The sequence below is a fragment of the Sander lucioperca genome, chromosome 9, assembly GCF_008315115.2.
Source record: "Sander lucioperca isolate FBNREF2018 chromosome 9, SLUC_FBN_1.2, whole genome shotgun sequence".
Lineage (NCBI taxonomy): Eukaryota > Metazoa > Chordata > Actinopteri > Perciformes > Percidae > Sander > Sander lucioperca.
Window position 1 is genome coordinate 1,653,250 of NC_050181.1, and position 26,412 is coordinate 1,679,661.

General features: G+C 40.3%; 2 protein-coding genes and 1 long non-coding RNA gene across 3 annotated transcripts in view; 2 read left to right on the forward strand and 1 right to left on the reverse strand.

Moving 5' to 3' along the window:
- LOC116041819 (protein BCAP-like) overlaps positions 1–26,412 on the forward strand; it is a 128,021-nt gene that overhangs the window by 70,139 nt on the left and 31,470 nt on the right. The gene's annotated exons all lie outside the window — the stretch shown is intronic.
- Positions 257–8,760, reverse strand: LOC118495759. The gene is made up of 3 exons (XR_004898192.1): positions 8,750–8,760; positions 3,501–3,506; positions 257–345 (listed from the first exon to the last, which is right to left on the reverse strand). It is a non-coding gene; the product is annotated as an uncharacterized LOC118495759 (long non-coding RNA).
- LOC116041833 (ankyrin repeat domain-containing protein 33B-like) lies at positions 9,418–20,281 on the forward strand. The gene is made up of 5 exons (XM_031287899.2): positions 9,418–10,671; positions 13,595–13,724; positions 17,697–17,837; positions 18,036–18,199; positions 18,809–20,281. Exons 1-5 carry the CDS (start codon positions 10,171–10,173, stop codon positions 19,454–19,456), a joined length of 1,584 nt encoding a protein of 527 aa, XP_031143759.1. The 5' UTR covers positions 9,418–10,170; the 3' UTR covers positions 19,457–20,281.

Sequence of the window (26,412 nt, forward strand, 5' to 3'; positions counted from 1 at the left end):
CACACAAACTTAAGGAAGAATTTAGCTGGTGCAACCCAGTCCTGCTCCTTTTTTTCCTGCAGCTTAAAGTTGTATTTCATAAATAATAATTTGTTAACACCTGCACGCCTTCTCTAAGACACACTACTCCAATATTTAGCAACCTGAAAGAAATACAAGGAAAATCAAAAGACTCTTTGATTGACTTGTCTGTTTAATAATGAACAAGTGTGTTGCTCTCATTCCGCTCAACTAATGGCAATGTTTTAAAGCAGTTTAGGGAAATGAGGGGGAATTGAATGTGCTATTATCCTGTAATTACCACTAGTGTCCACAGTGGCCGCTGTAAAGCACAAGTTACATAGTCTACCTATTAAAGCAACACTAGACAACGTTTCCCGCTTCGGTCCCCCTACAGGTTGGAAGCCTAATTGTCCATTACATTATGCAACTTTGCCAGATTGGGTAGCGGCTCTGTAGTTCGAATGAACTGGACAATGTAATGTAATGGACAATTCTGCTTCCAACCTGTAGGGGGACCGAAGCGGGAAACGTTCTCTAGTGTTGCTTTAAACAGGGCCGTCTCTTCCATACTGTTCTATCTCTTCTTGGCACGAGCACTCCAGGTACTCAAACTGATGAGCTGCAGCTGACTCAAAGAGATCCTTTAAAATCAACTCTCTACTTCAGCTCTTCACGACTGGTGCTCCGATTTAACTGAAGGTTGACACTGACACTGGTGTTTGAAAGAATCGGTCTCTTTGAGCTGTCACTGAAGCTCAGGGAGTCATGTTTCCTACATGTCTTCAAAGGTTTGTCTCGAGCTCAATCTTAAACTCAGAACAGAAGTGCATGAAATGATATGTCTCTAAACCCAGCAAAAATATTGCAACCACAAGATAATGCATAGAAACGAGAGGCGGCACATTAATAATCTAAATTTTGGTTCACCAATTTACAATTTAAAGGAATAAGTCAACAGTATGCGAATACGAGAGTTAGATGAAAAGAATAATACCATAGTCGTATCTGTACATTAAATATGAAGCTAGAGCCAGGAGATGGTTAGCTTAGCATAAATACTGGAAACAGGGAAACGGCTAGCCTGGCTCCGGCCAAATGTAACAAAATATATACCCACACCTCTAAAGCTCACTAATTAACATGTTATGTCTTGTCTGTGCAAAAATTGTTGGTTTCACAAAAGACTACATACTGGAACTATTTCTTGATAGGGGGCAGTGACTCCCTGGAGTCTCCGCTGGTTGCCATGGCAACCTCAAGACTTGTGTCTCGTGTCAAACAATCGCTTTAAGGTTCCGAACACTTTGCTTTCTACAACCACTTATACTCCCAAAGCACTATTTGCATGGGAATGTAAAGTCGGTGTCTTAAGTGTTGTATTCCAAATATCTCACTTGCGTGATCGCATTGTCTCCTCTGCTCCACAACTCGTTAGAAAAATGGCCAAAAGTTAGTCCCTTCCTGTTTTTATGAAAGTTTCACAATTTTTAGGTTAGCAGTTATATTCCTAGACCCACTACAGAACAAAACCATCACAATTAAACTACAGATTTTACGAGACGTTAACATACTTCCGATGACAGTAACGAGCCCCAGCCATTCTTTTAAACTGTTTCTTGCTGCTCCTAAACGCCTGAGAGAGAAGTTTCAGATGTTTTTAGAGATCCTTTTTTTGGGGGACATTAATGGTCAAGTAGTAATTAAGATTTTTTTTTTTTTTTTTTCTCATGCAAATGTTTTAATGTGCACTTTATACCACAATTTGCAATCATTTCAGAATCCATTGTAACACCGTCAACACATGTTATTTCCCTTCCACCGAGACTAAAACATGTCAGTATGTTACTGCGTTGACTCTGCACCATGGGTTTGACTTAAAAGATGAATTTCAGTTTTGCATCCATTTTTGACACTGCATTTGTGTGAGAATTTGTACAATAGGAGTTTGACGAATATAACCTGCTTTTCTATTGATATGGATTGTGATTTACATTAACTTTAGTGCTGACAGCTGTAATGCTGCTGTGTGGAATGCTCACACTATATATATATATATATATATATATATATATATATATATATATATATATATATATATATATATATATATATATATATATATATGATGCTATAAAGTGACCTTTTAAGTATCATTGTGAACTGAGCTGGACACATCAAATTTTGGTCATGAATTTCAATTTCTAGAAGCAAATGATTTCTATTTTTATATGTGCAAAAACGGCAGTGGCGTTTACTGTAACAAAGGTACACTCTAAGGTCTATTCATTGTTGGTTCAGTAATATGAAATAAAATAAATAGTTGAAATGAGTTCTCAGTGTGGTGTTGTTTCTTCACACTGCAGACAATATGATCCTGAAACAAATGTTATTGGTGTTACTCCTGTCTGTTTATTTTTGGCTTAGAGCTGTGGATCCCAATGTTGGTGTTGTGACAAACCTTTAAGGGGTTGGAAGATAAATATCAGGAGTGGTAAGATTATTAACATGATAGGTGAGCAAAAAAAAACATTACTGTAACACAAAAAAAGAAAATTCTGTTTCTCTTTATCCTTGTGAAATACTGGGTAATTACCCCTCCACATGCCTCTGAAAATGATTAAAATAAATGAATCTGAGAAGGTTAAGTTTTCAAGGAATGTCAATTGTGAGTGTTTTTTTTGTTTTTGTTTTTTTTTACAGAGGTTCTGCACACTTGCGTTTTTTTAGTGTTTGTGTAACGTTATTGTATTTGTATTAGCTTTACGGTCAGGATACGATAGCAGAAAGCTTAATGTAATCATTTCAGTTAACGTTAGTTTGCTAACGACATTAGCAAAGCTATCTTACGTTAGCAAACTCATGAGGTTAGTACCAAGTGATTTGCAAACTCATGAGGTTAGTACCAAGTGATTTGCAAACTCATGAGGTTAGTACCAAGTGATTTGCAGCTTGAAGTTACATAACCTAACTGTATGAGTTAGTTATATCAAAATATTAAGGTTGTATTGTTTAACTTGGTGTTATTATTATAATAGTAGTAGTAGTAGTAGTAGTAGTATTATAGTATTGTTATTGGTGGAGGTTGTGTGGCTTATTCAAACTAATGAACTATGAGGCATGCTATCGTAACCTGATAGTATTGTCTCCGGTGTACACAATTTCAGACTTCACATTTTTTTTCTCCAAGCTCAGGACCTGAACTGGTCCGAAGGAAGAGATGGATGTCTGCAGCTACGCCTTTCTCCACTAAAGACTCCATAGGTTTGAACACTCTTGTCTGAGGAGTAATGCTTAAAAAACATACTTGCCATCCAGTGACAACCATAGACTGTACATTTTAAGGTCTATGGTTACAACAGAACCACAGTGCTGGGCTCCAAAGGGGATTCTGGCGTAGTGGCCACACTTAGTATTGGAAAATCATCTGATGCACACTGGCCAATTGTTGGCACGAAGCTAGTCTAAATCTAAACGCCAGAAATTCGGATGTCCGTTACCTTCCGCTTTCTTTGTGTTGACGTTCTAAACTCTGGTGGATTGAAGAGGACTATGGTTAACTGCTCCTCAGATCTCTGCAGCGTAAATCAAGACAGCTAGCTAGACTATCTGTCCAATCTGAGTTTTCTGTTGCACGACTAAAGCAACCTTTGAACGTACACGTTCCACCAAAACAGGTTCCTTCCCGAGGCTATTTTGCAGCGGCACTGTGGTTCCATCCGGCGCTTGGCACCGCCCAAGGTGATTGTGATTGGTTTAAAGAAATGCTAATAAACCAGAGCACATTTTTCTCCCATCCCGGAATGCTGTGTGGACTAGCCAGACTCTCCTTTGCATAAGCTGTGGCGGAGGGTCTGGCAAAGCGAGACTAGTGCGAAGCTAGCAGGAAGCCAGCAGGTTCAACCCAGGGGGCAACCTCAGGTGCTGAAAAATTAAGCCAATGTGGAAGGCTTGCTCCAAAAGGGAGTCAGTCCCCATAGACCCCCATGTTAAAATCCCAACTTTACAGCAGTAATAAAAATGTGTAAAGCCTGGAACAAAAAAAAATGTTTTGGTCTTGATAGCTAAGTTCCCCCTTCATGGCAACTGTACGGGGGGAGGGGTGATTTTTTTTTATATAACTTAGGGACTGATTTATTTCAGGGGCCACCAGAGGAGTTTTGGGATCTTTAGACAAAATAGACCTGACCCTCCCTTCATCAGCAATACATTTGGGATGATCCTCCAAAATGATATGGAAAAAAGAATGACTCTCCCCAACAATTTATTGATGCCTTCAGTACTGGTTTGCGCTTGGAAAATACATACAGATAGCCATTGTTTTGTTTTTTTTAAAGCCATGACATGTGTGACTAAACCTCTGCATTCTCATCTTACGCATCACACTCCTCTGTTATGGTGTGGTGGCCATTTCAGTAGATTTACTAACTAACATTGTTGTGGAAACACAATAAGCATGGAAACTAAATGCACACTTCTGCATTACTTCAAATACTAAGTTACACATCTAGTAAACTAGTATTCACATGAAAAAAACAATAAAACTGAGACCATTCAGCAAAGCACACTGGGTAAAAACAAATTCAACACTGGTTGCTATGGACTCGTCACTAGGCTTCCTCAGTCATTGTATATGTTAGCATATAGGTAAAGCTGCCAAAGCTGAACATTATCCAAATTCCATTTCTCAGACGAGCATCAATTTGGGAGCTTGCATGCTACCACTCCTTCCTTCTCATATATATATATATAATATCACCGGGACCAAAAGGATATTTAAGTCAGGTATGGCTGCAGCCTGGAGACCTCCCGTCTCATGCCCTCCCGGCTTGGCTTGGTGCAGTCCGCAAGTTTTGATTTTTCAAAATAAAACCTTGCTTTTGGTCCGTTCTGTTTTTGTACGTGTTTTGGATGTTTTTGAACTAAACAGTACGACAATCATGCTAATGAATAAAAATATTTTTTCATCAGATGTCTTAGTTACAACACGATGGAGCTAGCGAAGCAGTTTTGCGTTTATATGTGCGTGCAGGATTTATTCAGTTTGGGAAATACCACGGTCTCTAAAGCTATAGTTCAAATTGTCTGGCTGACTAAATAGGGAGGGACCCATCTTCTAGCAATAGGGGCCGAGACTGAGAGAGCTACATGGAGCTACATGGATAAATATGCACCAAACAAGCCACTTTGAAATGGTGCTGTTCTCACGAATACAAAAGTTGGGTGACCCTCCCCCCTAGACTAAAAATAATTGGATGACCCTCCCCTCAACAAAGAATAAAAAGACATGACCCTCCCCTATTTTCCTCTGGTGGTCCATTCCATAAATACCGAACGGTCCCTTAACCATTTACATCATATTCACGCTTAAAGTTCTGCATAATAGAGCTCAACAGTCCCGCCCCTCCTTCAAGAGACCTTGGGTTCCGGAAGTAACTTTCCCATTCATTTCTCTCATTGACGTCTGGAAAAATCCGTACATAAAGAGTTTTAGACCATGCCTTAGGCAAACCAGCTACGACGTGACTCATAAGCATACAACATATAATTTCGACTGAAAAAACCAACAGAAAATCCAAAAAAAGTAAAAGGTACAAGTGTACATAGTTTCATTATCGAGCGAAGGAACTACTCATCCCATAAATCACCGCGCACCACTGAATAAAGGAAGCTACGTTAGTTTAGCTAACAGCTAATTTGGCTAACCGCTAGCTGAGACAGCATGTAATAACTTTAAAAGACCCTCAAAATAAAACCTGAAAATAACCGTTAAAATATACAGCTGTTAGCCGAATTAGCTGTTAGCTAAACTAACGTTAGTTTCCCGGTGGAGGCTAGCGGCAGAAGCGTGGAACCGATCGTGTTTCGTGCAGTATCGTCAATCCTCGTAAAACAGGATCATCATTTTGGGAATGCGCATGACGGATCGTGCAGGCAGCTCCCGGCAGCTCCCCCTCCTCACCAGCATGAGTTACACCAATCAAAGGCATCACTGTGGGATTGTGGGATTGTTTAGGATTGTGGGTAATGGAGTACTTATCCAAGACATTGCGAATAAAAGACATTTATCTCAAAACAGGTGCCCCATGAACTTTTGGCATCTATATGAGCGTATATACTCATATATCACTTAGTCATGTTGTAGCTGGTTTTAAGTCTACTATCGATGGTTACGATTTTATGGCTTATACTCCAATTTGTCAATGGAGAAATTGCATTGTATTTTTACTTCAGGAACCCGCTGTGGGCGGGACTGTTGAGCTCTATTAAGGGTGTGCGGCTTTGAGTCACAGGTGACTGCCGTCACAGAAGGAGAGCATGGACTGTAGACTTCATTCAGCTTCATTCACTCAGCTCTGTCCACGCTCCACCTCTTTACCCATATTTGGATTAGCCGGAAGTTAGGTGACGTCAGGCACTGGCAAGATGGTGACGGCTGTAGCCACCAGTAGCCGCCCACTTTCAGCTTCATTTTGGCTCCTTGGAAACTTGCAAATGATGTCACAGAGAAAAGGTCCATCTTTTATGAAGCCTATGGTTCAACCACAGAAAATCTGCACCAAGCACAGTCAGTCGGCTCAGTGCGCAATCTAATTACCTTTCTGCTAATGCAAAGATGTCTTAACAGTTTTGGAAGCCAAGTGCAGATTAGGAGCATATGGAGCTGAAACGATTTCTGACATGCTAAATCAGATTTCCCCAACCTGTGCTTCATTTTTCACAAGCACAATGGGATCGACCTTTTCATGACGATCAAATCATGGACTAAGTGCCTGTAATTTGTCCCTCCTTAAGGAGCTCTGAAGAGATTAGTGCTGTGTCATGAAGAGTTTGATAGTTCTATTTCTTCTCCACTGTAAAACCAGACTGCAGGCAAAGAACAAGAGTGAAATGTACAGTCTCTGGCACAGATGACTACTTTGCACAATCATTTTCAGACCAGGGTTAAAGAGAACTTGCAAATAATTATTTGACCTCCTTTAAAGCACAAGTGAAGGACACTTTATAACACAGAATGGTGTAATGTGTTTCAGGAAAGGCAGGATTTAACCGCTAGAGATTAGTGTTTCTGTGCCTGAAAACATGTTGGCTCAGTGCGGACTGTATCTTCATGTGGCAAACCCTAACTGGCCGAGGCAGTTGGCACAAAACACTTGGAATCCCAAACTGTCCGGCACATATGCCCAGATCGGATGCTCAGTGCGTGACCATGTGAAGTAGACTGATTTATGAGCCAAACTGGTTACTCAAATCCAAGACTACCTCAGTAAACAATATTTTATATCAATGCAAACTTGTAATGTATGGAAGCAATAATAAGTCCTCATAATTTAAATGTTATAAGCAACTGAAACTTAACCAAAACTGAGAATTTAATGTTGACATTTTAATGCCACTGAATGTATAGCATTGACACATTTTACTTTGAAAACCAGTCTCTCTTTGAAATTTCCAATAGATAATTAAAAGTGGTGATAATGCAAAAAAATTGATTTTGATAAAAATTCAGACCCAAAATTTAAGATAAAAAAGTCACACTTGAAAATGCCTACCAAGAAAGGCAACTTATCGCTAACAAGTTAGCCATATCAACTTAAAAGGCGATAATGAGTCAGTGTTGTGTTCCAAACTATATTCTCATGAATGGGTCCGTATTTCCCAGGAAAATGTATGCACACCAATTCTTTTGATATCCTACGAAATTAGGCGACTGCCGGCTGGTCACGTGACGGCAGCTACAGAGCTCTGTGAGCTGTCGGTCTCATCAGTGACCATTGCTAGTTGAGTTTAGCCGACAATAGGTTATTGGGAGCTGGCTACAGGGGCCCGCGAGATGACAGTCCTTTCAGGGGCCGTGGCAGTTGAGTTTAGCCGACAAAAAGTGAGCGTCATGCAGCGGCGCCAGTTAAGTATAGGCACCAAAACGACTAGTTAAGTTTAGTGAAAAAGAATTGTGATTTGGATTAAAACACCCCCGAAGAAAGAACATGCGTTTCCTGGGTCAAAGTCTTTTGTTTTCCCCAGGAAGCAAACTCCACTCCCCAGCATGAAAGTGCTGTTTTATGACCCCTCTATCCACCCCGACCCCCCCGGTCTACAGCATTTTTATACAGCAGCAGTCAATGTGGTGCATAATAATAATAATAATAATAATAATAATAATAATAATGTATACTTTTATTAATCCCGCAAGGGGAAATTAATACAGCAATAAATACGTTGAATACATGCACAACGAGTGGTTTACTTTCCGTAGCTATATGTACAAATGGTTCATGAGAATAGCTTATTTCTGCTGCGGCCAAAAAAAAATAACGTATCTTTGAAATGTTAGATCAGAATTTGATTAAAGGTGCTGTAGGTAGGATTGCGAAGATCCAGGACTTAGCCAAAGAATTAGAACATCGACAACTTCTCAGTCCCTCCCCTCTTTCTGCTAAAGCCCAAACGGTCTCCTAAGCCCCTCCCCCCACAAGGGAGAATGAATGTGCGTGCATGCGCAGTGATTGACTTGCGGTTAGACACCCCCCCCCCGCCGGCCCTGATTGGTGCATCTGAACAGGGAGCGGTGGATTTTTGCAAATCACACTACAGGCTGTAGGTGGTGCCAGAGGAGCCAGATTTGTTTTTTTTTTTAATTACCTGCTTCATGTAGTTCTACTGGAACATAGGGTCAGTTTCAACAAATATGACAGAAAGTTAGTGTTATAAGTCTTACCTACTGCATCTTTAATTAAATTTGAGCAACTTAATTGTTTTGAATATTGGAAACTTGAATTTTCTATCTGAATTTGTAAAACCTAAAAATAAATATAAAAATAAATATAAAACTTTTTCATTTGCATCAGTTGAAAGTAACTACTGGATAGCCGTAGATACTGCTAAAGGTGACTTTGTCTTGGTTAAGGGTGATCCCAGTCCTTCCACTGTACGCTGTATACACACATGAAGTCACATGGTTGTTAAATCCAGTTTAAGCTGGCAGTGTTAAGAGCAGCAGAAGATGAAACCATAGGGGGGTGGGGTCAGCTTCATCTGTTGCACTGATAACAATAATTCTCTAATAAGGATGTTTTGGTCAGAACAAATGTAAATGAATGTTGGTGTTGGTCTAAACATTGGCGTGAGTGTTTTTTTGTATTTATTGCATTTAATTTGCATAGCCTGTGTCTAGAACACAAAAAGGACACCCTGGTTCACTTACTTATTTTCTTCAGTTGTCCCTGTGTAAAACATCTACAGATATTAAGAGAGAATATTTTCAAAGGTGAAGACATTGCTTCTGTGCTTGTACTATTCAATGTTACACTTTATTGTATTCCAATAGACATCATTCAAACTGTCTTGTCACAGGGGAGGGGAATACGACAGAACAGCTAAAGCTAAAGGGAGAGCGACTAAAGGGATTATCACGTATCAGTTCAAGTCTCTCATCCCATTGCCGGCCATCATCAAAGGAAGCTCAATGTTTCTCCACAGGGAAACATGATTAGTTGCTGTTGGTGGTGACTGTTACTGTTTCTAACCAAGAGGACTGCATGCTCTACTTTCCAGAGGACATCCATCTTTAGCTTTAAATTCTCATCAAGATTTAAGAAGTCTGTTTTCTGAAGCCATGATTAAAGATCGGACGGACAAGGCTTTTGGTGCCATCACGAAGAGTCACATGGAAATGGGCAGTGACTTGGAAACTCTTGGGCTTGTCAAACTCAATGTATTCGTAAATGCGACGCTGACGGACTCATTTAATAAGGGAAAACTTGTGACACTTTTTTATTGAAACTATTTGGTCACTTCATCAATTCAGAATGACAACCTCAGATCATGCATACGATCAAACCTTTCTTGACAAAATTGTCTTGTGGAGTTCTAGGGAATCCTAAACTCTATGGAATCCAAAGAAGATTAATTCAACAATGACGGAGGATCGGTAGCATGTGTGATGATCTCATGCCTCTCGTGTGACCTTTGGTGACGCTTATTTGTTGGAAAAACCAGACTGAGACGGAAACAGATAGAGGTCAATAGCCTGGCAGGATTCAATCTTCTGTCTGGTATGATGAGACAATGTATTTCAGCGGGCCGGTGGACATAAACTCTAGGTTTCCCTAGGAATCCCCTGGCACCCCACAATAATTTAAAAGTATTTGGGGGCAGGGGAGGGTTTAAATGGTGTTAATAACAGAGGAACAGAGTGAAGGTTCAAAGGTTCTGGAGAATGGAGTGTTCAGAGGCGTGGGACTGGGTGACAGTCCGTTTAGGACTAATAAAGTGGCTATGGATACACCTGCCATATCCATCACCAATGTTGAACAAAATGGGGATGAGTGTGAGGTGTCAGGAGAGGATGATAGCGAGGATTTTGAAGTTGATTACATGCAAAACTATTGGGAGGATGAGGACGATATCTACCAAGAGTTCGAGGAGTTGGACTTTGATGCCCTGCCAGATCGCTTGGACACGCAGAGCATTGCCTCGGACGATTCTTTCTATCCCCATGACGATTCGGTTGGGTCTCAAATTATGTACCAGCGATCGCCAAGCTCTGATAGCCCCAAACCGATTTCCTTCTTTAAGGCCTGCTGCAACAACAACACCATCATCGTCAAGATTATGATCAGACAAGGAGTGACCGAAGAGGAAGTGAAAGAGGCGGATCGGAACAGAAGAGTAGGTATCTGGGTTCAACGCATTTGAATGAAATGATTTTCAGGCACTTCTGGCTTTGTTTTCAGTGCTGACTTGAAACCAGAAAAGTCTACGTTTTGTTCACAACTTTCCTGATGTAAACCAAAAGACTACAATGCTTTTCCACTGGAAACCTAAGTTTGCTCACAAAGGTTATAATACTGTGGGTGAAAATACATTATGTTGCATGAGCATCAGTCTTAAAGAACTGTTTTAGTGTTTATATAAGTTTTAGCTATTGTGGAAACTCTGTAGAGTTTGAGGTTTTTAGATGTATTTACTACTTTACAGGCAGCCATTGCTTTCCATTCATTTTCCAATGTCATTGCATGGTAATCTAGGTAAGTGCAGATTGATTTTAATAGTCTTCACTGTCATTTGGAAAACAAAAATATAACTGTGATCAAAGAAAATAGTTCAAAAAGCTTTATGAGACTTCATTTGGCCACCACTACCAATGGCTGCTTCAAAGGTAGGAAAAAAAAATTTACTACAAAAAATTGGCAGGTGCTTCAGATAAAAAATTATGAACACAAAAAAAGCTTAATACAAGCAAAACACTGTTAATCACTTTATTTAACATTTATCAGTTAAAGTAATTTACCAACCTGTGTGGATTTTTTTTACAGTAGAAATTCATACAGCAGTTATGTAAAGTACTCATGATTTGAGATATATCAGTTAAAACGTGCACAGGTATGGCTTTTTGAACTTTGATTATATATTGTGGTAGCATCTGTATTAAGAGTGTGTATATGCAGCATCAGTGCTACAACATGGCCAGCAGTGTTGATCATGGTGTAAGCCACCCACTGCCCCTCAAAAGAGTGAGATTATGACAGTTCTTTAGAGGTCATGGTACCAACTGTTAATAGTCACACAAGACCTGCTGTTTAGAGTAGGGAGTTGTTGTAGCACCTGGGAATATCCTGTTATTCAAAATTGCATGTATATTTATTTAAGAAGGGACAATGCAGTTAATTAACATGAGCACTTGAGTCCATCATGTAAATGTGCCAGATTTAGCCATACAGACTCATTTTCATCTGCAGTCCCTGGCAGGTTAATGCCATTACAAGAAATCATACAAAAGCACAGACAAAGACAACATCATAAAATCATAATTAATCTGTTGTTAGTTCACGTGTGGGCAATGTTGATTGGCCACTTGGTACCACTTTAGCCTTTTAAATGTTCAATTGTAAGTGTTATGTCCACAGCTTACAAGTATCAAGCAGAACTGACAAACTGTTGAGATTTTGTGATGGTGAGTTCAGTAAACAAACAAAAAAATTATATTTATTTGAAAATGTCAGTGTTTATGATACATATACACTTATAATCCACCACTTTAAGGCCCATTACTAAGATGTGTTGTGGTATGCAACACAAATCATGCTGTCCCTGAGGGAACTTGGCTGTTCTTTTCACTGGAAGTTACATCAGGTATTGCAATCAGGCCATATGAGCCTGGTAGCTAATGTCAAGTCATTTTGGTTACAATTATTAATACACAGTCTCTCTTATTCGTCTCTCTAAAGAGAAAGCTTGGAAATAATTTCCTTCAATTCATGCCATTGTTTTATTATCTTAATTATCCTCTTGCTCTGTGTTGAAACTAAGTTCTTGTATTATCTCATAAAGATTTAATTGGTCAACCAGCTGTACCTTTTGAAGTGCTTTATAACCCGGAAGTGGGTAGTGCGGAAGGCATAATTAATTACTTATTATACCTCATTTGGGAAGACTGGCACTACAGTGGGAGCTACAACAAAATGCAGCTAAATTGGTGGGATGGAATGAGAATGTGGATAATGAAATGTTTTGTTTCACAACTGCAGACAGAAAAGGCCAAGTTTGGATTTGGTTACTGATACAAACCGGCAGAGAGACCTTTCTGCAGGCCTTTGATTTACTTGCCCCAGTTACATCTGATACGAACATGCGATCTGTGTCTAGATACATCATCTGGATAGCGACATGCAATCCACGCACTACCTCCGCATGTGGTCTGGCTCATCTGATCACATTCCAATCACAATGCCTTCTGCGTGCATATACACTTTGAATTAACGTGTGTTTTTCCTTATCCAAATAGCATATTCACATACAGACCGCATGTTAAAGCTGGTTGTAAATGGGGTCAGAGTTGAAATGGAGGGATGCTACAGGGGTGCTCCCTTGAGTGGTTTAGATAATGTGTGACTGTCTCATCCCTTTTGTTATTTGCTTTACTGGAATTCTTTTCAGCAATGTTGGAGTGAGGCCAGATCGCAAACAATTAAGTTGGTGAATGTTGTCATTACTGTTGAAATTATGGCTAAAAGACTTATACTTCCAACTTTAAACCACGGTAGACTAGAAAGTATGCACAACTAGATCCAGTTTGGTATGGGTTGTGTCTGATGTCTTTCTTACCATTCTTTTACACCATCAGCTGGTTAGATTATTATCATCAGTTCCAGTAAGGCTGGTAACAGTATTAACTGTCTCAAAAGATTGAAAATGCAATCCCTGTCTCCTTTGTTAATGTGTGTTTTGTGGAAAAATATGATAGTGACACTAACTCTGATTTAACAGCTATGACCCTTTTAAATAAGAGCAAAACCAGCCAGTAGGAATTTGGACAAATAGATGCTTGGCAAGTGACCACTCCAGTTGAAAACCCATGTTTAGCCTGTCTAATACAGACTCACTCGCTGTCTTTAACTGTGCTTATAGGCAACATAACTGATAAGTGTTATTTATTTTTATGAGAATCACTGCAATGGTTTTCTCCTGTGAGGAAATATGGCTATGAATAAGCTTCCCCGTAGCCCCAAGAAACAATTTTGGTGTTTTACGAGCCAAAATAAATCACGAAGAGAGAGAAAGAAACTCAAGCACTCTTGTTTTTGTGTTTCAGTCTGGTCTGATTATGGCGTGCTACCATGGCTACGTGGAAGTGGTCATCGCCCTCTCTCAGTGCCCGTGTCTCGATGTCAACTGGCAGGACAACGAGGGCAACACCGCTCTTATTACTGCAGCACAAGCAGGTAAATACACCTTTGAATTAAAGGATTGTTAGTGCTAGTATTTCTTAAAAAGGCCCTTCACAGTCAGGATCCACCAACAGAGATGTTATTAGACGTATTAGACCTCTCTTCCAGACCGTGTGGGCATGTACAGACTGTACTTGATTGAGATCTCCCTAACTGTCCTGTTTGTTTAGTTTAAGAAATGCTGAACACAAATACAAGATCGATACCACGCTCATGTCTGTACAGTAAAGCTACTACCAGCAACTGACAGTCTTTGACATCAGAGCAATGAAACATATTTGTACGATAATTTTGTGCGATAAAAAGTGCCATAATGTACAATGATTTGACCATTTTGTGACGCTTACAATTAGTAGTTGGTTTAAGTCTGCACCGTCTCATTTTAAGTAATTTCCCGACATGATCAGGAACCTGGATGTACCACTTTTAAACCATCAGCACTATTGCACCTTGACAGTATCAAACCTTATCTGTGAAAGGGCAGCCCCATCAGCATCTGGCACACTGGCGGAGGATGTACTTTAGCAGCCACAGATAGTGAATTGGAGGTAGAGCTTCTACTTGCTCACTATGTTCAAGTCAAATTGTTTTAAATGCACCAATAAGTTATTTATTTAATTAATTTTCATGCAGAATATGAACAGGCTTCCAGTCGTGTTGTCTTGTAATTTAATTTTGTATTAGTAGACAATTACAAAAAGTGTCAAGACTGATGGACTAATGGACACATATGTGTGGTCAGACAATTGTGCAGGTTGTAAAGTTTAGCCAGATTGGCTAACACTTTATTTCACTATATTCCAGTAGTTACCTTGGTGAGTAGGCTACAATGTTATCATAACTGATAGAACCAATGGCCAGAGCCACAAAAATAAAACCCAGGTTTAACAAACTGTTATTTACTTTTAATCAGAATAATCTTATAAAATAACTGAAGGGAAATTAAATGTGCAATGATCCTGTAATTGCCAGTTATTGATATGATCTGACTGGGATCCATAGAAAGATTCTGTAGAGATGATAGAGAGCATATTGAGTTTGAGTTCCCTATCTTTCTCCTCCATTTATCACAATGTTAAACAGTTTCATTGTTAGTGTTTCTCATTAAAATCTCGTACTAAAAAACTCTGGCTATGACTGTCCAGAGACTCCAGACACAGTTTACATGACCAAACATCAAGTACTATCACTTCAAATATACACACACGACTTCCAGGATGTGTCACAATTTGTGCGTTCATCAACCCATTAATATCCTTTTTACCTTATATTCCTAAGAATCTACTGTAGTATGTCTCCCAGTGAGACATGTTACCTTGCATTCTATGTTTCTCCCCCCAACTACTTTTGATGCATATTTTACAGTGGTAGACATTTTATTGCAAAGAACTGAGTTTCAAAAGTGGTCCAAAGTAAAGCACAGATTATATTATGAGGTCTGGTGCTTCCACTTGCAAGAATCATTGGTATTTGCTGTCATTAGAAAGTACCATGGTAAGTCATTTCATAGTGATGCAGCCACATGTATCAGACACGGCACCCCAGCCTCTCATCTGCTAACGATGATGAATGGCTCTCTGTGTCCTGTGATGAATAGCTGCAAACTACTCTTCGTTTTCTGCTTCATTAAAAGAAGTATTGATCCCCTTTCATGACAAAGTACTCTGCAACACCTCAGGGGAACAGCGGACCAAGACTATGAGTCCACACTGCAGCACAGTGGTCAAATACATGAGAAGAATAACTCTCCCTTAAACCCTTCTCTAAAGGTAGAAAGTGTGTTGGGAATTAAACCCATGTCCTCCGAGGTGAACTCTCAGTGTTAGCCCTCCTCCTCACCCTTCCATTCAACCATGCGTATGCTTCTAGCTGGACCTCTTTAATGGATTTCTGTTGCGTAAACTCTGCATTGAGCTCACTTCGAGGAATTTCAGAAGATCAGGCTGTTTCATTAGTCTGGATTTAGACTGGATTTTCTCAATTAGGAAGGTTGTGATGTTTAAGAAGCTGATGTGAAGCTGGAGCTGAATGGTGAAAAGCTGTTTGACTTCAAATCCCATCAGCAACACTGACTACATTTACATGCACATAATATTCTGCTTTTTGCCCATATTCCAGAAAAAAGACGATATTCCGACTAAGCTGTTTACATGGCTAATGAAAAAATATTCCACTAATATGCACGTTTACATGTAGCCGTGCAAAATACGATTTTTTCAAAGTTTTCCAGCGGTGGCGGACTTGTTGGAGCGTGCGAACACAGCGACCCTTTCATTCCTTCAACCAGCTTCTTGAAAAGGTCGGCGTAGTGATGTGTGCACATAACCAAAAACCTGTTGATATCCAAGTCTTTGATAATGTTTAAAGCTATAGTGCGCAGTTTCTGTCTCCCCCATGAGGAATTCTGAGTAATGACGACAATTCTGTCGGCGCGTCCACATGATACAAGCCTTCCGTGATTGCGCTTCACCCCCACCCCTCCTCCACACAGTTGCTAGTAGCCAAGGAGGACACGGAGGATTAGAAAAAACATAATGGCCTCTTCAGAAGAGGTAATTATCTGTACTTGAGTTTTTGCGTGTGAAAGTCGCTGGACGACACCAATTTCCAAACATAGCCATACTGAGAAATACAGAGAGAGTTGTGTGGAGCTGATAGTCTTAATTAGCTTTGTATCAACTCATTTAGCAATGGCTTAAATGTAACGGACGTTCAATATTATAAAAAAGTTGCGCACTAAACCTTTAAAAGTAGCTGTGTGTTCCTCCTTTTTATCGGGTCTGTAGCCTTGCAAACTGTTGGCTGGTTGGTTTGTGTACAGCAACCATAGCAACGCACAGAGCTGACCATAAGCAGTAAACAGGCAAGAGGTCGTCAACTGCGGTAAAACCTCAGATTGAGACTCATATTCCAAATGCGCTGTATACATGTCCAAAGAATGTTTCTAAAACCCGAATAATACTGGAATATCCCACGTCTTAATCGGAAAATGCTATATTCGGAAAACGACCTTATTCTAAATATCCAACCGGAATATGCTGTTTACATGACCTGTATCAAATTCTGAATATTGTCATATTCTGAATAATAGTGGAATATTGGTGTGCATGTAAACATAGTCAGTCAAGTGGCTTGTTCAATCCCCAGAGTGGCTGACAAAATACAAGTTTGAAATCAGGTTGCAACTTTAGCAGTTACAAAACTGTTACAAATTGATACAAAGTTACTAAATAAATGAGAGCAAGTTGTTTACATATTTACATAAAGTGTTCATATGAACAGTTTGCTTCTATCAACAGATAAAAGCAATTCTTAATATGAACACCGGTTTGATTGATATTCCCTCGATTGCACACGAAAAACATAATTTAGGAAAATAAATAAAAACAGAGATATCTGGTTTCACAAATGAACTCTTCGTGTGTCTTCAATGGTTGTGTCTTGAGGGAAACTACATTTTAGATTACTAGTTTGTGCTGAATTTGTGCAGTATGTTCACCATGTCACCATCGTGCATGCTATTGGCTTATTAGCATTCTTATTAGCACGCTATTATGGCCATACATAAGGCCATACAAATTTTATGGCCATCCGAAGAATAGTTTTTGAGATATTTCAGTGGACCAAAATTGTGGACTGACCAATTATGTGTAACATTGTCTTCCACTGGCAGGGTTAAAAATGCACTCTTCTTCAGTCTTACAGTCTTCTTTGTACAGGAGGGAATTTAACTGTACCACAAGTTACACATGGACACTAACTCCACCTACAATATGTTTTCATAGAAACCAAAATGATATAAGTTTTAATATTGATGAGTGTTCAAAAAGAAAAAAAGTAGTTGAAATAAAAAGTAGTTGAAATGTAGAAAAGCAAAGACAATATCGGTAGATATGTCAGAAGAAGCTTTGCTAGTTCCAAACTGCAGAAACTAGTCTCACGTCTGTGTCTCTCTCTGGTCTGCAGGTCATGCGATCATCTTGAACTACCTGCTCAACTACTTCCCTGGGCTGGACATTGAGAGGAGGAACTGTCACGGTTTCACAGCTTTGATGAAGGCTGCCATGCAGGGCCGGGCTGAGTGTGTCAGGGCTCTCATGCTAGCTGGTAAAACACATACCTTTAAATAATTAAGGTTAATGGACAACCACTCTAGAAAATCTTGCATTACAACCTTTATTCTTCTTACAAGCAATTGACAGCTATTAGATGTATGTATCAGTTAGAAATCTCTAGAAATGTAGAGCAGATTACAGTCCAGCTTTAGTCACATATTCTACCTCGCATAACTTCTTGTGTTTCCAGGAGGTGATATTCAGGCACAGGACAACAGTCGCAATATGACACCCAGGGAGTGGGCTCTCTTCACTGGTCGATATGAGACAGCCAATCTGATGTATCGGCTGATGTCAAAGCCCTGTGCTGAGCAGTTCTGTGACTCCTTCTCCCTGGAGTGGCCCATGCTGGAGGTTAATACATTCTACATGACTACAGTCCTACTATTGAATGCACCACATAATGCTTTCAATTAATGATTCCATTAAACCAACAATTTTCAAAGTGGGGCCAGGGCACTCTGTCAAGGAGTCAGTTAAAAGTTTTCAGGTTGATTTTATTATTATTATTATTATTATTTATTTTTTTACAAAAGTCTTCATAGTTCAATGAGTAATAGGCTACTGCAGTTTTGAAATCTAAAATAGTTCATAGATTTAAATAGTCTACCGTAATCAGAATCTGTGCTTTATTAAGCTAATGCACACTGTGAACCACTCCACGCTTGTCTTGATGGTATGCGTGTGTGTTCTGAAATGCACTTTAAATTAACCCTTTTCTCTTGATTTGCCTTTGATATTTTGGTTAGTTACAGTGTCACTTCCAGCTAATTTAATTGATGTCAATTGCATTGTTTTGTAGGATGGTGTGCATATTTTTAATTTTCTCCTGTGTTGTTCATTCACATAACTAAGACTAGAAGTGTAAAACAATTACAGTACTCTCTCTATCTAGTAAGGGGTCCTTGGCTGAACAACGATTGAGAACCTCTGCTTTAAATTATGTTTGATCTTCTTGTGCAGGAGCGGGTGGCCCAAGCCCAAGAGCCAAAGTCTTGCTGGAGGCGTTTGATCAACTCCCTTTCCTGCTGCCCTCATGGGTTTTACATCAACAATAAGGTTAACCCTGTGGATGATGGCGTTCTTGAGCACATGGTCCACATCACCACCAGTATCTCCAGTCCAGTCATTGCCACAGCTTGCCGCACTGTGTGTCCAGGCAGCCCTCCGTGCATCGGGAAGCGTCGTCAGGCTGTGCAGGAGATCCTGAGGAGGCAACGGGTATCTGAGCTGAAGTGTCTGGGCCCAGACAGACTTAACAACTACAAGAGATTTTTCCAGAACTCGCGGATCCTCTTTCTCCCCAAGTCGATGGATCGCAGAGCCAGCCTGCAGCCTCAGCTGCTAAACGTCATGGCCACAGTGGTCATGAGACGAGCAAGCCTCCTGCCTCTTAATATGCTGAGGAGAAGCAGCGTGCGACCAGGCATTGTAGTGCCCAAAGTGATTCTCTGCAAAGCCCCGCCTCCGAACTTCATGCCTGGAAAACTCAAACGGAGCAATAACAACAACCAGCTCCAGATCCCCAAGTGGAACTACAAGATGAAGAAAATAGAGAGGAGGCAGGAGGAGGAGAGGCAAAGTCTGTTACCTCTGGTAAGGAGGAGATGAAGGGAATGTGTGTCTTGTTGGAAAGCCCTGACAAAGCACAATGTTGCAGTCCAAGACAAATCAACCAGAAGAATTGACTCTGTTAATGTAAATACACCTGCCTGTTGCCATTTTTCTTTGCTGACATTGCCGACATTGTTGGATTTGTTGCCTTGTTTCTACTTGAATTCACAAGCTTTATTTGTGAAGCATAATTTGTGGTGCAATGTGGGAGATACGGGAGCTCAGGGAAATAAATCCACATATAGTATAGTATTTGTAACTCCTGCTAGGATGCTAATAAAACACATTTTTCCATGTTGGCAGCTTATATGTATGGCAAATTCAGCGACACGTGGCAAAAATCTAAAGAAGATTAAGTGTAAGGCTTTCAGTATGCTTCAGAAGATGTGCTTGTCTAAAGCAGAGGTTCGCAGCTTGGAACATTTGCTACCAGGCCGCAAAGGACGAAGCAGAAAGACGATTCAGTAAGAGAAAAAGGGAGAAAACAGGAACAGAGGAGAGGCAGAGATGACTAAGGGAAGGAAAAGGGTTAAGTAAGAGCAAGACAAATAACTGCAACAGGCTGAGAGGTCATGCTGACTTGGAAAGAATACAGGACACCAATTGTTGAACAAAGTGAACTTCGACGGGAACATTTTGAGGGAGAGGCATACGAAAAGGGGGTAAATGGGGCTTGAAAAGTTGACAGCCAGTTGGAGGGATTTCACAGGATGGACAGAGGAGCTCTGACACGGCCAAATGAAGATTGGTGGCTGGTGGCTAATCTGTTACTACAGCAGATTGCCACAGGAAAAGATCACTGAGCATGCTGGAGGAAGCCAAGAAGTACATAGTAAAACAGGTATTTGCGAGGAAGTGGAGAGCTTGTGAGCAGTATTTGACTGCTGAGCTGAGGAGCCAGCTCACACAGGCTTTGTAAGGGCTTTGTGGAGAAGTAGAAAGGCAGAGCCAAAAATAAAACAGCTTAGTGCTAGACTGTGACTTGTTTACTTCCAAAATAATCACATGCAATAGTCCATTGCTACTGTGTGGTACTGTAGGCATCTCCTGCTCTGTGAGTAATGGAGAGCCACCATGTACTCATTAGCTGCATGAGTCCATGTGCATTTTGCATTCAAATGACAGTTACTAATACTACATGGTGTAGTTCCTTTATCACCCTCTAGTGGCAACCACCGGGAGTTGCAACACGTTTGTACTCTTTTCTACTTTTGACTGTCCTGTTTCCTTTTGATCAAGCCCTTTGAGATGACACACTGTGGTTTGAGGCTCTAACTAGCTACAGAAACATGAACTTGAATTAGCCGGAGTTAGCAGAAGTCTAAAGTACATGCTCATCTGCCGTGTTTACGTTTCCTCTCCAGGTTTGGATGGCAGCAGGCGTTGCTGTGGCTTCGGCCTCTGGTCCTCATAGCGGGCTGCCATCAGAACAATATGACGCCAGAGGCAGTGTGAGGGAAAGTCTAAAGATAGCAGACAAGCTGATATTTGTGCTAGGCTAAAGGCTACACACTCTTTACAGTCCGAAAACTAACATAGCCTATATTAAAAAAACAGGAAAACGGCAAGCACTAGGACCATGATGGAAACAGCGCTTGCTCAAGTTTCAGCGGCGCGTTATTATGGAACCAGCCCAGTCTCACGGCAGTTCGTGAAATGGTCACATTATTGAATCTATTGATTCGTGTACTGAACAAGTTAATGTTGTTATTTTCGTGTGGTGAGCACAAATTTTAAAGTAATGTATTTCAATGGGAAGCATATTTCGTGATCACAGAACGATTACGGTAGCGAGTAGTATTGATAAGGCGAAAATCCGTGCATTGAGGTTGGTCGTGGTGGTGGATGGGTCAAACAACACAGGACTTTCACCCCGGAGACCGGGAATCGCGTCCCGCATGTTGCAGTTCCTTTCCCCGTTCTTCTTTTCCTAACCATAACCGTCCCATTGTTGTCAGCGTCTCCTGTGTGTGACGGTTCCTTTCCCCGTTCTTCTTTTCCTAACCACAACCGTCCCATTGTTGTGGCCGGTGTGTGGCGTTTCATGTCCCCGTTGTTGCGTGCCACAGAGTAGCCCAGTGTCATGGCAGTTCGTGAAATGGTCACGTTCGAAAATCGTGACCTGTACACAAAATAAACGAGAAAATCGTGACCTGTACACAAAATAAACAAGAAAATCGTGACCTGTACACGAATCAATGAATCTAAATAACGTGACCATTTCATGAACTGGCGTGATACCGGGTTGTATGGAACACACACAACTTCGAGGCAAGGCCCGGCCTTCAATAGCATTCACACACTACTATTGGCCAGGCGTCCATGCTTACGCAAGGTAACATAACCCGATTTGTTCAGGTCCAATCCCCTGACCAATCGACTATCCTAACCTTAACCACTGGAGGTCAATGCCTAACCCCAACCAATCGAGCTGCTTCGTAGGGCGGGACTTGCCTAGAAGTTACGTAGGATCCATAATAACGCTTCAGCCCCCCTTCCAACGCCACCGTCGCTGTCATTCAAGCCGATTCAAGCAGCCAGCAGCTCAGCAGAAACGTTAGCAATGTCCAAACGCCGCAACTTACAGAAGACAGAGGACATAAAGAAAAAGTTAAGTTAGCTAGAAATCAATAATAGCATTGTTGAATTGCTGTGTTATTTCAAACGAGCAGTCAGTCCACCACTGTGCTTCTTCATTGAACACAATCATGAAAGTTTTATTTTCATTTTTTGGAAATCATTTATTGTGTTTGTAACTCAGCAGAAACAGCTGCCCCGACAGGTGATAGGCAGTGTGTGTGTGTGTGTGTGTGTGTGTGTGTGTGTGTGTGTGTGTGTGTGTGTGTGTGTGTGTGTGTGTGTGTGTGTGTGTGTGTGTGTAACATACAATTGATTTTCCAGAATAACTGGAGTATGTAAATGAGAACAACTTAACTAAAAATATATTTATTCAGTATCTATTATAGTGGAGCTCGGAGTGTCTAATTTAAACATTGTAAGTGGAGCTGTACATTTTGAAATCTTGAGCTCAATAGGGATTAATGGAGTTACAATTTTACTTTTGATAGCCTATATTGTCAAAAGTATTATTTTTGCATACAAAAATGCATTTTACACCTCACTTTACATATTTTGCTTCATTGCACCACATTTATTGTTTTTGCGCACATTTTCTTAATCAATGTGATGGCCTAAACTGTGCCAACATACCATCATAAATTACCTTAAGTAAAAGTGTAAAAGTTCTGCCTATGACAACTTTTAATTTAAAGGCTTCTAGGCTTGAGTTTTATAATGAATACATTTTTTGATATTCATATTGCTTTGAGAAGTATAGGGCAGATATCAGGGCACTATTAGTGTAAATAGGAACAAAATGAATTTATTCTGCACTTTTTCACCTATGGGGTGAGTCAATATATTGATCAAGATTAGCGCTTTTTGCTGTATGAAATCTATTTTTGTTACAACCATCCATTTCACGAAGGGGACAAAATTATGAAAAAAGCATGGTTGTGTTTGTTCCACCTCAGGCAGGGGTATCTGAAAAACTAAAGCCGTTTTGAAGATGTGTGCCTGTACTAACTGTGCCCCCTACCTTTGAAATGAAAATGCTGCCGTTGGAAGGTTAGCAGAGTCGGCAGGAGATTTCCTGAACCTGATGAGGGACCGTACCTGTCAAGTATCCCGTTTTGGCCGGGAAAGTCCCGTATTTTACCTTTCTTTCCCGCCGTCCTCCCGTCTTAGTATTTTCCCGTAAATCTCCCGTATTTTAACCTGCGTTATTAAAAAATATAATACCCCGGGCCCGGGCAGAGTAAAAAAAAAAAAACATTCCCAATCTGAGCTCTGTCACTAGCCTCACGATAACTGCCACCTGCAGTAGCCTACTACAGGTACTGTAGGTGGCAGTTGTCGCGAGGTTAGTGTGTGAGGTCAGATGATGAGTTCAGAAAGGGTGTTTAGCATGGTACGACAGATTGTTACAGAGAATAGGATGACGTTAGACAACAGTTAACGCGCTCTACTCTCATGTAAAATTAACCACTCTGGCCCAGCCTACAAATACACTCCTTCCAAAACAGTCTTAAAGAATGCAAAGTCTGCAACAAATTTGTACAATAACTCACTAAAAGAGTAAAGAAAAGTTATGTGAAATGAAAAGAAAAACTGTAAAAGAAAAGCAATATGAAATGAAAAGAATGTGTGGAATGAAAATAAAATGTAAATGTAAAGACAAGCAATGTTATAAATTGTAAATGTGTTCAGCATTCTGCATCAAGTGGTGATTTTAGCTTTCTTGTACACCTGTCTTAAATGTAAGGGATACTGGAGCTTGGTTGGGGTGGTGGGACTGCTTGCTGTGGGCGCCGGAAAATGTCCCTTATTTTCAAATCCAAAACTTGACAGGTATGTAAGGGACTCATAGCTACGCTATCACCGTCCAACATCACCCACATAAAGCACATCTAATATTTGTAAAATAGACAATTCGGCATACATTTTGTAGAGCTGACGTAGAGGTGACTGGAGATGTCCGCGCCTTCTAAGCTACAATACAAAGGAAAACCATGCCAAATTCATTGAATTAAAACGGTTGATGGCCTAACAAAGGACATGTCACACCATCACTGACATATGAGGAAATACTGTGATTCATACTTTAATGTTGATATGGAAGTTTTTTGTACTTTAATTGATTGTATTTAATTGTATATACCTTTCTTTTGATTTATCTAAATATACTGATGTATTTTTTACCATGGATATTGACAGCTAAGCTACAGCAAATGTCGTATAACTCAATTGCATGCACATCTTCATCTCATTCAGGGAATGTGTAATTGTGTGTTTTTAATTCCACACAAAGATCATCCAAGTTACTGTTGGCTGCAATAAACTTGTTCGTGATGCTCTAAGGGCTGCCCACCTGAAAAACCACTTTCCTGTTACTACAGGTTACTGTTACTACTTTGCTCAGAGTTTTCCCCCCTCCCCTCTGGACGTAGATTTTGAATGCCCCTAATAAAAACCAAACGTGCCATATAATTTGTGCCGAGGAGCATTCAGTTACTGAACAGATCAGACACAGGCACATAGGCATTTTATAATGTGCACTATTGATTATTTATTTAATTATTTATTGATTCATCTTAGCTATTGGACTATGATTGCATGTCACCACCATTTCTGCGTTGTTGTTGTTTTCTGTATCCTCTATGTCTTCCATGTTGTTGGATGTTTGGTGTGGTTTTTACTGTTATTGTTATTTACTGTTGTCTGTGCTTAATGTTCAATGTGGCTCCCTTGAGTGCAAAACAAATTCCCCTCAGAGCAATAAAGGTTTCATTCATTCATTCATTCATACAGTCATCCTCCCACAATGTTTAAATGTTTATATATACAGTATATACAGTATTGTGCAAAAGTCTTCTGTCTCATATAATTCCAGACTGACACAAAGATGTTGGGATCAGGGCTCTCTGGGAGCCATTGCATGTGTTACAGGACACCTTTTTCTTTTACTCTGAAGATGGTTCTTTATGACTTTATGACTGCAGAATGAATTTGGGATGGACCAGACGCCTCCCTAATGATACTGCATGATGGATAAGAATCTTGCTTGCATTTCTCAACATTTGAGGACCCAAATCCTCAACTCCCTTTGCGGAAATCCAGCCCCAAACGTGCAAGGAACCTCTAGGTCGTGTCTAGATAACCCTCGATTTGCGAAAACCCACGAAAACTCTCACGAGACTCAGTGCTCGACGACCTATCCTAACGCTTCATGATGCAGTGACAGTAGAAGAAACAGAAATGTAAAAGCAAAAAATATTCTATTAAAACTTTGTTCATCAGTGATCTGAAATATGTGTTTTGGTAGGAAAACTGTACAGAAAGTACATGGTGAACTTACAAAAAACAATTCAAAAACAGGAAAGTTTGGAAACATCTCTCCTGTGAGCCATAAAAGTAAAGTAAAATATTTAAATGGACCATCTAACTATACTCGGGAACTAGCTTTCCAAAGTTGGCTGATCAAACATGTTCTGTTGGAACATTTCACAAGTTTCGTTACCTCAGCAGCAGAGCAATACAGTATGCTGGTAGGAAGCCAGCTTGGAGTAGAATTTATAAAACCATTCCCCAGAGTCTGCAGCATGTTGTTTTAAACTATAGGTACCCTGCAAAATAATAGTTGTGGATAAGGAAATAGATGCACTCTAGCTTACCTCCCATTTCTGCAGCTGTGACTTGATGCCTTGTCCATGCTTTGTTCTGCGCTCCAGCAGTGCATGTGTAATGGAAAAAGATGTGAGCTAACCCCAGCTCGCATGATAAAATCTGTGCCTGTAGTGTGCTGATCTACAGTATCTGCAGAGAGTCATGCAGAACAGGCCTCAAAGACTAAAATGGCCGCCACCCTGACCCGTGGTGCAGCTTCTCTAATGACCACTAGAGTGCACTCATGACCCTTTAGCTGTCAATATAGTTGCATGTAGCATTACCGTAAGATCATAGACTGTAAATAGGCCTATTAACAGTCTCACAGGTAAGCATGCATATGGCCCTGGACACACACACACACACACACACACACACACACACACACACACACACACACACACACACACACACACACACACACAGATTATCATGGCGTTGGCGTTAAACTTTATAAGGTGATGATCTTCTGTTCTGAAGCACTGGAAAGCTTTCTGTGGTGGCTGTATGAAAGGTTGCATCATCCAGTGTTTCCATCTTTAGAAGAAGTGGGCCATTTTAATAATTCAGTTATTGTCCCTAAAGTAACTGAAATGTGCTGACATGAACAGTTCATGGAGTATACAAAGCAATTTACAATGACTTATGTGTTTAAACTCAAATTTAAACAGGACAGGGCTGTGATACTTGAGCCCAGTCTTGCAACATTTCTTAAATCCACACCTCGG

Bases quoted from the DNA above. Each gene is read 5' to 3' on its own strand.
- LOC116041833 (XM_031287899.2), top strand. From the start codon at position 10,171: ATGGTGTTAATAACAGAGGAACAGAGTGAAGGTTCAAAGGTTCTGGAG. The intron at 13,725-17,696 runs GTAAATACACCT...TCTGGTCTGCAG, and splicing joins TATTACTGCAGCACAAGCAG to GTCATGCGATCATCTTGAAC. The intron at 17,838-18,035 runs GTAAAACACATA...TTGTGTTTCCAG, and splicing joins CAGGGCTCTCATGCTAGCTG to GAGGTGATATTCAGGCACAG.